This window comes from Nestor notabilis, unplaced genomic scaffold (assembly GCF_000696875.1).
Source record: "Nestor notabilis isolate BGI_N333 unplaced genomic scaffold, ASM69687v1 scaffold8069, whole genome shotgun sequence".
Classification (NCBI taxonomy): domain Eukaryota; kingdom Metazoa; phylum Chordata; class Aves; order Psittaciformes; family Psittacidae; genus Nestor; species Nestor notabilis.
The window spans coordinates 28,244-41,165 of NW_009942301.1; the positions used below are offsets into that span (position 1 = coordinate 28,244).

Consider the following 12,922-nt stretch of genomic DNA (forward strand, 5'->3'; position numbering starts at 1 on the left):
GGCTCAGCTCCTTTAGAATTATTTGAACTGGAATTATTATTTAGCTGAATAAACGTTTCAAGACAAGTTGCTCATTTCTGGGTTTTGTATTAACACTCCTGGAAAATTTGCAAACACCAGAGACTCAACTTAAATGGTGCTGTAAATATTTATGTGAGCAGCCAGTTGTGTGTGGGGAGCAGAGGTGACTCCCCTGATCCGCATGAAGCATAAGCATGCTTCTTGAATGGTCACACTGGTTTCAAGGGCTCGTTGTGTTTGTGGCCACTGAACAGAAATAAAATGGTTAGAATATGGCCCCAGCTATGTGGCAATGCCTAATTTGAGCATGGGATTCATCCCATTTCCCACGTGGAGTGGAAAGTCAAAGGTTTTCTTCAATTGCATATATAATTCTATGGGCTTGACAGATTACAGGTGACATTAGACTCTTCCTTTTGCAAATCTTATGTATTTGCATACCTGTACATGCATAATTTGACCAGGAATTCCCCTACAGTGTTTAAAGTCCTGTTGTGTATGTCTCTGTCTGAGCAGGTCTGGAGTCTCAGAAGATTAAGTAAGGGTGAGACATTTAGCCACAGGGTAACAACTCTGGTGCACATTCAGATTTCATATCAGGTAGTTTGTTATATTATTAAAATAGTACTATTTCGTAACAATGGTAACTGCTGCTTTGAAAACCTCACAGTTGCTCAGGCAGTATGCAAAATGAATGGAGGAATATAGCTTTTCAAGTTGGTCCCCATCCATAGCCAAAAGTTGGGATTTTCACAATATCCCCATATAGTGTGTTCTTTTTCAAGCACCTCAGAAGGGTGTGTGTATGTCCCCATCTGGGCTGCCTATACACTAAGCATGCTGCTACTCTTCAGCCTCCAAGATCGATGGGAGAAGAGAAACCAAGTGTGTTTGTGGCTTCCCAAAGCACCAGAATAATGAGTTAAAAAAGCTCTTTGCCTTCTGACGGGTCGCATATCTTTCTGATCTATAGGATTTGCACCCTTGACACCATCTTTTGAGGAGCACTTCCAAAAAGTATGGAATGAATGTAGATTATGTGGGAAATATCTCAGTAGTGTGCTCACACAGCTCGAGTCAGCACAGTCTCCCACTGTTAACTGAACGTGTCCTTTATGGAAATTGGCTTTGTAACCCACATTTCAACTGCTGAAGAATTATGAGGTCAGCAAGTGCAGCTCAGAATTTAGCTCATTTTGTGTATATCTTGGACCATATTCGTCCCTGGGTTTTATACCACAAAAATCAGTGGAATGATGCCAAGAAAAAAATTCACCCCCTAATATTTAAAGTCAGCTCCTCCAACACACGTGTATTTCACTGAGCTCCCTACCATAACTCTAGGAAGGCTTCTGCTTGCTGGTTCTTGAAGGTTATAATTTTTATATGGGCACTGAGAATAACTAACAATAGCAGGTTTTGGGTGGATATTAAATCTTGTGCTTCAAAGTATGAACTAGTACCTACTATTACTCAAAAGCAGAAAGAGGTTGCTGTAGTGAGAAAACGGTTGTATTTCTGCCTTCTGCAGTGCTCTCACCCCTTTCTATGCTGCATCCAATGGTGGCCAGCATAAGAGGCAGGTGAGTTAGCTGGATGGATGGTGGGTAGCTCTGACTGGGCAATTCCCGTGTTTCTCCAAGAGCAGATTGTTGAGCATCCCATCGCTCATTCTTTGATAGGAACCAAAGAACTAATGTCTGCAGTCCCTTTTAATGACAGACTTTTAGCAGTGATCACAGAACTGCCTTGCAGAGTTAATTCTGGCTAATGAGCAATTAGCTTGGCAGTGACTCCCCCCTGCTCCTTGCCTGTGGGGAGGAGGTGGTTGGGCTGAGCATGGTGTGGGAGCCCTGGCAGGACCTGTGTGAGCCCAGCACCTTCACCTGTGATGGTGCTTGGGCTGCAACTGAAATTCCCTCATTTTGAAGTTGAGGGATTGATTTTCCCTGTGTTACCCTGAATGTCAGCAGAGTCTCTTCTTTATTATTTGAATACTTAATGCTGCCAGAGAAAACCTGTCAGCAGAAGACTCTTTGCCTGCCCGAGCGAAGGTTGAACTCGCGTGGGCTGAGCATATTCCAGCATGAATGTGTTTAAATCTGGGGACAGCTACAAATGATGCTGCTGCTTTCTCACCTCGTGTGAGAAGTGCCCAAGCGTGCCTGACTGCCTTGGGGCACGCCGCAGTGGTGGGTGCTGGGACTTGGAGCTGGCACAGATGGTGCTCCAGAAGGGGAAATCCAGAAGCTCATGAGCTCATTTCTGTTAGGGAGATGCGTCTACATGCTATTCATAGAGCACCGGAGTCTGCTCATCAGGCTGGAGCACTCCAGGGATGCTAGGATGAAGTAACCCGAATTTACAGCTAGGACTGGAGGCCGATGCTGGCTGTGCTGGTGTAGCCCTTTTGATGTGTCCATCTTCTCTTGTAGGAAGGAAGTCCTATGTTCCAGCATCATCACCAATGCCTCTCCAGCCCAAGGCTGAGGGGGTACTTTGGCTAAGGAGCCTGCATGGCTGCATCCATCACTGACAGGCTCAGCTCTGACCTCCCAGTTTTCCCATCCACAAACTTGTGGGCAGCTATGGAAGGCAAACCGAGGGTAGGAGTTGTGAGCATTGTTCATCGGATGCTTGCTTGTCTGTCCCCTCGGCTGGGCATTGCGAACTGAAGCACAGAGGTGTTTGCTGCAGAGGGTGCTTTGCAGTGGGACATAAATCTCGGGGATGCCTGCAGACTGTGGTAATTAGGAGCAAAAATGTAAGAGACATTTGTGCTAATCTTGGAACTGAGCGTTGCTCGACTACAGTGTAATTAACAGTGGTGATGAATTGATATTGGTGACAGTCAGAGCTTATGTTGCTCTTCAGGCGCATTGATGTTTTCTAAGGTAAAGATTAGACCCTCTTCCATTTAATGAGTTAGTAAATTTAGGAAGAAAAAAAGGTCAAATGAAACGTTTCCCACCCCAAACTGGAGCAATGATAACCAAGTTACTTGAATTCCTGTGTTTGCATACTGGGAGGGAGGGTGCACTTATATAAAGACATGTGTGGCTCTATGTAACTGTGTGTACATATGTAACACCCAGAATACATCATTATGCATTCATATTTGCATGTGGAGTCTGTCTGTATATATAAAACTATGATTTATAGGTTTTTAAGCCTCCTTGACAGGCTCCATGAGAGCAATTCCTAAGCGTATGCCAAGAGTTTTGACTGAGACAGGTAGCAGTAGGTGCTAATAAATGAAAGAACTCTGAGTAAAATGTTGTGACATCCACCTCTCTGAACAACCTGCGGAGCCCTGGCAGAGCCATCAAACCGAGCTGAGAGTAATCAGCAGGGACTGATAAAGCTGCTCTTGTAATTATTTGTTTGATATACAGCTTTCCTTCTTCCTTCTGCATAAATAGCAGCATTGCTTTGCTTAGTGTGGGAGGTGGATTTTTATTCCTGTCAGGGCTTGTTCTCACCAAGATGTCATGAGAGGAGGACTGAGATCTGCATTTGTGTTTTATTTACGGGCTTTCCATTGTAATTCTGACAGCATACGGTGGAGACAGCATTCATTTAGATGAGGAGAGGCGTCCTTGCTTCACGCAAAGCTGTCGGCGTTGCAGACTCTGTCGTGCTGATTTTAAGCTGCTCTGATTCCTCTAGGTTTGGCCTGGAAGAAGCTGTTCCTGAGAGGAGGCAACTGCTGAGGTCTGAAGGCTGTCGCAATGTCGTGCCCTTATATTTATGTATTAAATGAATTCACATAGCAGCTTTATCATTTATAAGTGTGAGCTTGATGATGCCACAGCCCAGACTGCCCCAAAACCACACAGCCTTTCAGACTGACAGCTGTTAGTTATCCTTAAATAACTTCCTCTCCACCACTTCTACTGCCGAAGCAAGAGAATCCAAGCATTGACTGATTTCCAGGCAGTCACAGTAGTGGCCCGTCAGCGACGACTGCACTGAGCCAAAAGGCTCCTGTTGATGTCAGTGATTTCTGGGAATGCTGCCTGCATGGTTTTGTTCTGGGATTTCCCTCACCATCCATGCCTGGTTCACTCGGGGCACATTTTGCAATTCTGTGTTTAACAAAAGGTTCAGTAATTCACTCCCATTTTAAGCACGTTCGTTTTCCTTGTTCCATTTATGGGTTGTTTTTCTCTTAAGACAGAAAAAGGATAATTTTTTCTTATAAAAAAGTCCTATATACCAGAATAGTTTTGATATCGTCTAAGGGTTTTACCAGGAACTCAGGAAGAAGGGGGAGGTGTAAGGGGAGAGAGGCACATTAGAGCAGAAAATAGATTTCTTAGCCTAAAGTGAGAGAAATCCAGCCTGCTGCCTCTAGCATACATTTGAATACTGTCAAGGGCATCTGGAACATGGTGATAGGCGTTCTCCTCCTGATAATGCTAAAAATTCATTAGTGATGAGGCACAGATATGCCACCGGCCCTGTGCTTCACATGCAACATTGGGAAGGGGTCTGAGCCATCAGAGGCTGCATTCAGGCTCATGCCAGGGTCATTGCCAACTCGCTCTGACTCAGGAGAAATACCTCAGACTTGAACCAGATTAATGAAAAGAGAAATTGTTCTGAGTCTAAGAAAAAAAGCTTTATACCCATTGCAGCTTTATGGGGGTTGTTCCTGAGTGATTACGGTGCATCCTTTCAGTGCTTTCTGATTCCAGGCAATGATGGCATTTTAAGATAAACAACGTGATCATGGCTCTGCTTGTTATTGAAGGGCTTTTATTCTTGCTGATATTACGTGAAAAAGAAAGTTATTAAAAAAAATGTGGCACTAACAAATTGAAGCCCCCAGGGAACTGTTGCCTGAATGGGATTTTGATTGGAGTTCAATTTAATTGGCCATAAATCTTCTCGTTTCTGATTTACATTCTACTTCAGACCAGTCCCCCAAATTCATGATAATCAGGTTTTCATTTTTCTCCATCAAACAGAATACTCCAACATGAGCATAAACAAGAAGTATTCCTTCAGCAAGGTGACCTTGTTCTTGCTTGCACCATGCTGGTAATTGATTCAATGCCTCCTTACCTGTAACCTGGGCCTCTTTCTGAGTCATGTCCATCAGATTTTGAGGTAATTGGCTAGTGTAGTTGGGTTTTCACTGTAGTATTTTGAGTGCAAGATATCGCTCATAAGCCTCTAGTACAAGAGTAGCTGTGGTCATTCTTACTGACACCACGGAAAAGATTCAGCCGGTGCCTCTCCTTGTTGGCTGGCTTTGAATGCAGCTATGTGCATATCTCAGAGAATAGGAGCTCTTGTTCTAGCCTGGAGTAAATATGTGAGATGCAGAGCCCAGTAATTTCTGTGGGGTTTTAGTTAAATCTTTCTCCTGTCACATTGCAATGTAGGGGAATGAAGTTAACGCTGCAGGTGCTGCTTGCACCCAGCCCTTCTGCTTTGGACGGTTGCTGCAAAGGAGGGGAATGGGTTTGGTTTTGTGCCCGCTGTGAACGTTGTTAACCTTTGCTCCGTGACTTGTCCTAGTGCTGGCAGGGAGGGGATGGAGACCTGAGGGCTTCTCTACATGTTCTACGGCAATGTAAGTGCTGGTTTGGAGGTCCTGGGCCCAGTTTCTGGTCTGAATCTTTGGAACTGCTCTTCAGGATTAGAGTGCTTTTTCATGGGTGAGTTGGAAGTCCATCAAGAGTTCCTCAGTTTGTGAATTTGTAGTTGCACCACAACACATTGTAGAGGGTCCTCTCACTCCCCACTGCTCTGCTCTCCTTTCCCTTTACCTTCCCCAAGGTTGCTTCTTGCAATTGCTGGTTTAGATTCATCAGGAGTTTTCCTTCCCCTCCTGATCTGCAATACCCAAAGGAGGCTTCACACGAGAGGACTGTGGGGGTGAATTCTCTCGGGAAGTGATTTGGAGGGGAGATGAGTAAGAGGTGAGAACCGGGTGGGATGAAAGGAAATAGAGTTGGCCTCTAATTCTGATTAGATACCCAAACCCCTTCAATTCACTTGCTGCTCTTGCAACCTCCTTTCTGGGAATCTCAATAAAGTGCCTTAGCTGCTGCAAGGAATTGGGTAGGAAAGGGGAAGGAGCCAGTTCACATTGAGTTGTAATCATTGTTATTGGGTTTGGAGAATACTGGAGTTAAGTGTTTTTCCCATATTTCCTGTCCCGTGGTTCTTTTCCTTTTTGATTCTTTCCTGTTTCTTAGTTGTGAAGCTTCATCGTACTGCTCATTTAACCATTTCCAACAGTACTGGGATTGGCAGGTTGAGTTTTCTGCAATCACGCAACTTTGTGGGCTGTAAATTGAATGTTTTATGGCCTGTGAAGAAAAGGTGAAAAGTAAGTTACATCTGCTGCCAGTTTCCTAATTACATCAGCATCAAATACATTGAGTTTGTTAATGCTGGGTACTCTTACTGAAAAAAGCATTTATAACCATGGTCTTGGCAACGGGAAGCAATTACTTCGCAGTGGTTTTCCTTTTGTTTTCTGAAACATTAGAATTCTTTCTCTTCTTTTTTTCTCTGCTCCTCTCCCTACAGAAGAAATAGAGAAAAATCTGAATTTTAACTCGTTATGATTATCTTCTGATTTTTTTTTTGTCTGTAAAGATGAATAGCTGGAAGATTGCTGAAAGTAATGTGAAGAAAAATGAGCATCTGTTACTGAAGTTTCTGCTGACCCACCAGTATTTAGGGCTTATATGACAGTGGTGGGCAGGTAGCGAGGCAGATAAGACCCTCGTGTGTCTTGTGCTGTCCTAGTGGAGCATGGAGCAGGGTTTGTTCCCCAGGGAGTGGACAGAAAGCAAGTGCTTCACGAGAAACAGCTGAAGGACTTGTGCTGTGTCCTAACCTGCAGGGAGCATGAGGCAAAGATGAGAAACATCATTGATAAAAGTGTCCATTGCCTACTTGAGTCTCAGTTTAGGAGTCAAACTCTTTTCCAGGCTACCCAGATGGTAATTCTAGTTGTAGCTTGGACCCCAAAGCCCGGTGAATAGGACTGGCAGTTGGTTCTTCTCCCACCTGTGGTGTTAAGTACATTACATTTGGCTCCAGTTTCCTTTCCAACTGTTTCTCCATCACAGCAGTGACCTTTTTTGACCTGTATGTGAATTAGGATAAACAGGGCCTTGGTTTTGGTGGTATTGCAACTAAACATTGGAGGAGAGATCTGCATGTCTGCTCTGAGCCATAGCTCTCTGTGGTCCATTAGATTGTTTGGGCCAACGTCTGTCTAGAGAAGATGCCAGTTGCTTGTGATTCTTTATGTTTTCCTGCTGTTCCATCCCTTAGTTCTCAATGCTTTTGGAGCAGAGAAAATCCTACAGCAAAGCTTTTCCAGTATCACATAGAGAGGTTAGAGACAGTTGGATAATATGTTTGGTTACTAAGTCTGGTCAAGAAGTATCCAAGATGTTCTTCTAAAATATTTTAGTGTGAGCCATCTTCGCTTCCTTGAACTCTGGTTTTGGTGCAACTTTGATCAATAAAGATTTTTCCTGGATTGAGATGGGATGGGGGGCACCTCCCATCTCTGTTCCCAGATGGGAGTAAGAACCAGTCTAAGTCACCCTAGATGAGGTGTATTTGTTAAAGTCTATGCCTTGCCAAATTATGCTTTACTATAAGTCCTTTGTACTCTTGATTTGCCCCCTGCCCATGCTTGCTGAGCAATGACTTGCACGTCCTGAGTTCTTGTAAGGAGGATCCCGCTGCCATGGTCAGGACAGTGAGCGACATTGACGGCACAGATGGACACCCACCCTCCATGCCTTTCCTTACCATCTTCTCTAGCTCCTGTAGTTCTGGTGGGAGATTGTCAGAAGCTTGTGCCTTTCATCCCTGGAGTGGGAAGGGCTTTATTTATTTTGTTAATCTGAAAGTTAAGTGGGTGGGAAGATAAGTCTGCAGCCCTGCTCCATTCATCACATGGTACCAGCTCTTGTTTCCCCTTGAGAGAGGCAGAGCAGATGGAAGGCAGAGATGAAATGAAGATCAAAAGTAAACAGCGTGATTAAGTTTTTGATAAAGGATAAAACACTTATCACATCAAAGCTGCTGAAAACCACATTAAATGTTTCCTGAACATTTCGTGTCCACGTAAGCATTAACTGTACTTGCCGTGGGGATGTTTGTAACAGCAGCAGTGAAGCTGGGGAATGCTGGTGGCGTATGTACCCTTGTGGCTCTGCTGCAGGTCACCAGGCTGGCACCAGGAAGGCAGAGCTGGCAGCCTCTTAGTCATGCTCTAGGCCATTGCACTTCTGCTCCTGCAGATTGGTGGGCCCATGTTATGTGCATGGTTAGGCAATCCTTTAAGCCGTGCCCTGCTCAGTTTTCCAGGTTTGGGCACTGGTTTTCCAGAGGTTTCGAGCCATTGTTACCTCATGCAAGAGAGATTTTATGCCCAGCATGGACTTCTTTACAAATACCTAAGGATCTGGACTCCATTTTTACTTGCCAGAGTTTATATTAAAAAGCCCAGAAATGGGGCAATACTGCAACAGTTTGAGAAAGCTGTGTATTACAATCACAGAAAAGTTAATCAGAAGGGATGTCTCGTGGTCACTAGTCCAAGCTCACATTTGAAGTGGGGCTAACTTCAAAGTTGGCTCAGGTTGCTCAGCATAGAAGTTGAACATCCTTTCCAGGTCCCTCTTCCAATTTCACATGGTGCTCCAGGGGGGATTTTCTCTTAGGTTCAGCTGGAATTTCCCTTCTTGCCTCTCATCCTATCATTGCGCTCTATTGAGAAGGGTCTGTCCCTGCGTGCACCTCCTGCCTGTCCATCATCCCAACCACCGTCAGTACAATAAGACAAATCTCCTTGAGGTCATTTGCTTGTTTGTTTTCCTCTCTCAGTGCTTCCCTTATTGTTTCTGTATTGTGTGAGTGATTGACAGCATAACCTTGTCTTCTGCCTACTGCAGGCATCACATATTTGGGCTCTTTCAAAGCAAGATCTTGTTTCTATTTAGTGTTTTTGAAAAGGGTACTTCAGAATCTGCATGAACAGAAATTAGATGTTACGAGCAGAGAAGTCCCTGTCCTAAATTCCCATCTGTCAAATATTCATGTTAGTTATTATCAAGCTTAGTAGTGCAAGAATTTATTATTCTCTGAACCACTGGCCTTCATCCTGCTGTGAATGTAACAGTGTTAGTTAATGGGAAGCAAAAAGGCATGAAATTGAAGCTTTCAGGTCATCTTGAGTGACAAGAGAGGTAGCAACCAGGCACCAGCTCAGGTGTGACACAGGCCTTGCCCAAAAATGAGATTAGATGATAAACTCCATAACAAACAATCAAATTTGATCTCTTAACAATACCCAAGACAGATGTTTCAGTGACAGTTGTACAGCTGGGTTTATTCCGTTCAAAAGAAAAAGGTAACTTTTTTTTCTTAAGAATCATTACTGTGTATTTCAGCAAGATTTCTCATGTAATAAAATGCAAAAGTTCAGGCAATATTCTGTTCAGATCCATTTCTATTTGATAATAAAAATGGCATCAACAGTGAGGGATTGCACTGAATAAGTTACTACTTTGAGTTCTGTTTTATGCTGAAGCCAGATGTGTCCTGTAAGTTCACAGCTCTTGTAATTTTTTCCTTTCCTCATCTGGACAGCTGCATGTCCATGAGATTTTTTTTCTTGATCTATATGGACATGTAGTCCTTTTTGGGATTATTGCCATAGAAACAAGATGTAACATGGAGCGTGCTAGAAGTAACAATTGGGATTTGGCAGTCTTTCCCATTTACTACACAGAGTTTGAGCTGTGTACAAAAAGCAGCAATTACTTGCTCCCGGAGCCTTATTAACAGGCACATCTGCACATTCATTAAAACTATATACTTCAACTTCCATTCCGGCTGGGATGACATTCAGATATGCTGGGCTTGAATCTAAAATCCATGACATCTATTTTGGTTTTCAGTCAAGGCAGAGATTTGTCGGTTTTGACATTTGGGTCCCTCTTTGTTTGATTGCAAAGCCCGTAGGCAGCCTATGCTCCCAGCCTGGCTGAGCCTCCCACAGGGAGATAAGATGCAGTAACTGAACCAGGGAACGGTCTGTCCTTTGAAGGATGAAGTCACCCAAGTTCTGCTTGTAAAGCCTGATCTCCCACACTGCTGGGGCACAGCTCCCAGCCTCTCCCAAGCACCCTGCCTGGCTTATAGGCACGTGTGGCTGTGTGGAGACCTTGCACGATGGTGAGGTGCTGGCACAGGGGGCCCAGAGAAGCTGTGGCTGCCCCATCCCTGGCAGTGTTCAAGGCCAGGTTGGACACAGGGGCTTGGAGCAACCTGCTCTAGTGGAAGGTGTCCCTGCCCAGGGCAGGGGGTTGGAACTGGATGAGCTTTAAGGTCCCTTCCAACCCAAACCAGTCTGGGATTCTTGTTTCAAACATTTGTTTAGTACCTAAGTATAGATCTAGGACATAGAATCTAGGACTGACTAAATTCAGGCTCCAAAAATAGTGCAGGTGTCTGCCCTCTTCCTCTTCCTCATGCCTTTTCCCCTTGTTCTCCAGTCTCTCCTTCAGCTCCCATGCTCTCCATTCCCTCCAACTCCCTCCGCTTTTCCATCCTCCTTCAGTTGACTTCTGCTCCTGCTTCTGCCTCCTCACTCTGACAGCTCTCCTGTCCCATGGGAGCTACAGAGCACTTCTCAAGGTCCATCCTGAGCAAGCCTTAGGTGGCACCCTAAAATCTCCTTGCCTCATTCTCAGGGGGACAGAGGTTCAAATGACCAGCTCTGTTCTTCTCAGGAACCTGCTGACCTCAGGTCCCAGGTATCTTGCCTCTCCTAAATGGAACTGACAGGGAATCATCAGAGACGCTCTTGACTGGGGCAGGAGCCCAAAGTAGCTGCCATCACTTTCTCACCCAAAAGTGTAAATCAAAATGCCCTGTTTTGCTGTGCAGGCATGATCTGCTAATGACAACAATAAAACAGGTTACAATGAAGGGACCACGTTAATTTGGTGAACAGGAAGCTCTCATTAATGGCTTGTGTTTTTCAAATCAACCAGGAGACAGATGTGGCTGTGAATCTGATGGATCTTGTCCCTGACACAAGTTTTTCTCTGTTGCAGGGAGGCATGCCCCAAACACTGAGTTCTACCAGTATGTTTACCCCATGTGGCTTCAGCCCTCATCTACATACTTCAAAAGAAGATGAACAAGGAGGATTGATCTTCCAGGATGGAAACCTTACCTCAGCATCTCTGGATGCTCTAATCCAGCATCTGATACCTACCACTGATTACTACCCTGAAGTAAGCAATTCACAGTGTAATAAACAGTTTAATTTTGATGAATTGGGGCAGCACTTTATGCAAAAGTGCAAATGTGTTAAATTTTGAATTAAGAGGGCTAATTTAAAAGCTGCATACAGTTAAAGCTTGGTAAATGGATGCATTGCTTTAAATGCTGTTGCACTGCTCTGTAATTGTTCCCATGAAAAAGCAGATCCCAAAGTTGATACTGCCTTTACATAGGAGAACGGGGCAAGGGGGAGCTGTGATGGTGATGAATTCGTGATAGAACAGTTGGAGCACTTTAAAAATAGCAATACATCCCAGAGACGTTTAGATGAAGGCTGAAGCAAAACACTTCAAGTCTGAACTGGCATTAAATGAACTGAATTCCAGTGGCTGCTGAAGTCGTCCAGGTTTGTCTGTGTGTGCAAAGCATTCTCTGAATGACAACAGAGATGCTCCTTCTAATGGGTTTGTATATTCACACCATCTTTGCAGCCACTGGTCAGCGCAATCCAGATCCTAATCCTTGCTTCATCAGTGAATATTCAGGGTTTCTTCACCAACAGTGTGAGGATCTAAACTGAGCAGGTTTATGGTCCTGTGGGCCATTGACTTCACTGCATTTTTTGCACATCCTCCGTGGAATTCAGGATGCAGTTTGACTGGAAGACTTTGAAGCGCTAATTTATCTCTATGGAAAAGCTTGTATTTCAAAGCACAGAGTAGCACTGACTTCTGGGCAGTTTAGAAGACTAGGAAAGCTATCAATGCAGAGCAGACAGCATGTTTTAAATTACCCACAGCTAAAAGTAAGTAGTAAAAAAAGCATATCAATTAAAAGAAAAAGAATGGAAAGGCCATAAAAATAGGTAATGGACAGATCAGGCTGTGAGATTTTCATTAAGCAATGTGTGATAAGTAATATTATACCTGCTGCTCAGGAGCGTGGCTGGGTCTGGGGGAAAGAAGATAATTCAGGTGCCAGGAGGGGAGAGGATGCAAACAACTGAGGATTTATGCATATATTTTAAATTCACTGCTGGAATACTTGAAATAATCTGCGGATTTATCCAACAGTCGTGCTTCCCACAGCTTCCCAGATGTGGGACTGCACATGATATGTCTTTGCTGATAGAAATTAACTTTGAGGAGTTAGAAGAATAAATGAAATATTCCTTAAAACAAGCTGGGTGAGAGCTGCAAGGTTTCAGTTCTCGGGGCATTTGCAGCTCACAACCTGGTACAGCACAGAGATGCCCGAGTGTCTGCATGTTTATCTTTCACTGGCCTCCATGTATCCCTGGCTGTGCTGTCTCCTATACCTGGACTCAATCCCATTGAGTGACCTACACACTGTCTTTGCTGGATGTTTGCATAAGGTTTACACAGGCAAAGGCTGGAAGTGGAAGTGGATGCTGTGGAGGAAGGAGATGCTGCTGCCTCCTGCAGTATCATTTTCAGGGTCAGGAATCCTTATGTCTTTTAGACATAATGGTCTGTCCCAGTGGAAATGCAAAAACCTTGGAATTTGGAGTTTTTATGGCTAATATTACCCACTGTACAGCTGCTTACAGCAGGTCTGCTTGTCTTTCTCCTGCAGAAAGCCTATATCTTTACATTCC

General features: G+C 44.2%; 1 protein-coding gene across 1 annotated transcript in view; it reads left to right on the forward strand.

The window, feature by feature from the left end:
* The first annotated feature begins 11,138 nt into the window (after nucleotides 1-11,138).
* RASGEF1C (RasGEF domain family, member 1C) overlaps nucleotides 11,139-12,922 on the forward strand; it is a 26,267-nt gene continuing 24,483 nt past the window's right edge. Inside the window, 2 exon segments of the mRNA XM_010021323.1 lie at nucleotides 11,139-11,315; nucleotides 12,901-12,921. Of these exon segments, the coding sequence (XP_010019625.1) occupies nucleotides 11,139-11,315; nucleotides 12,901-12,921 (198 nt within the window).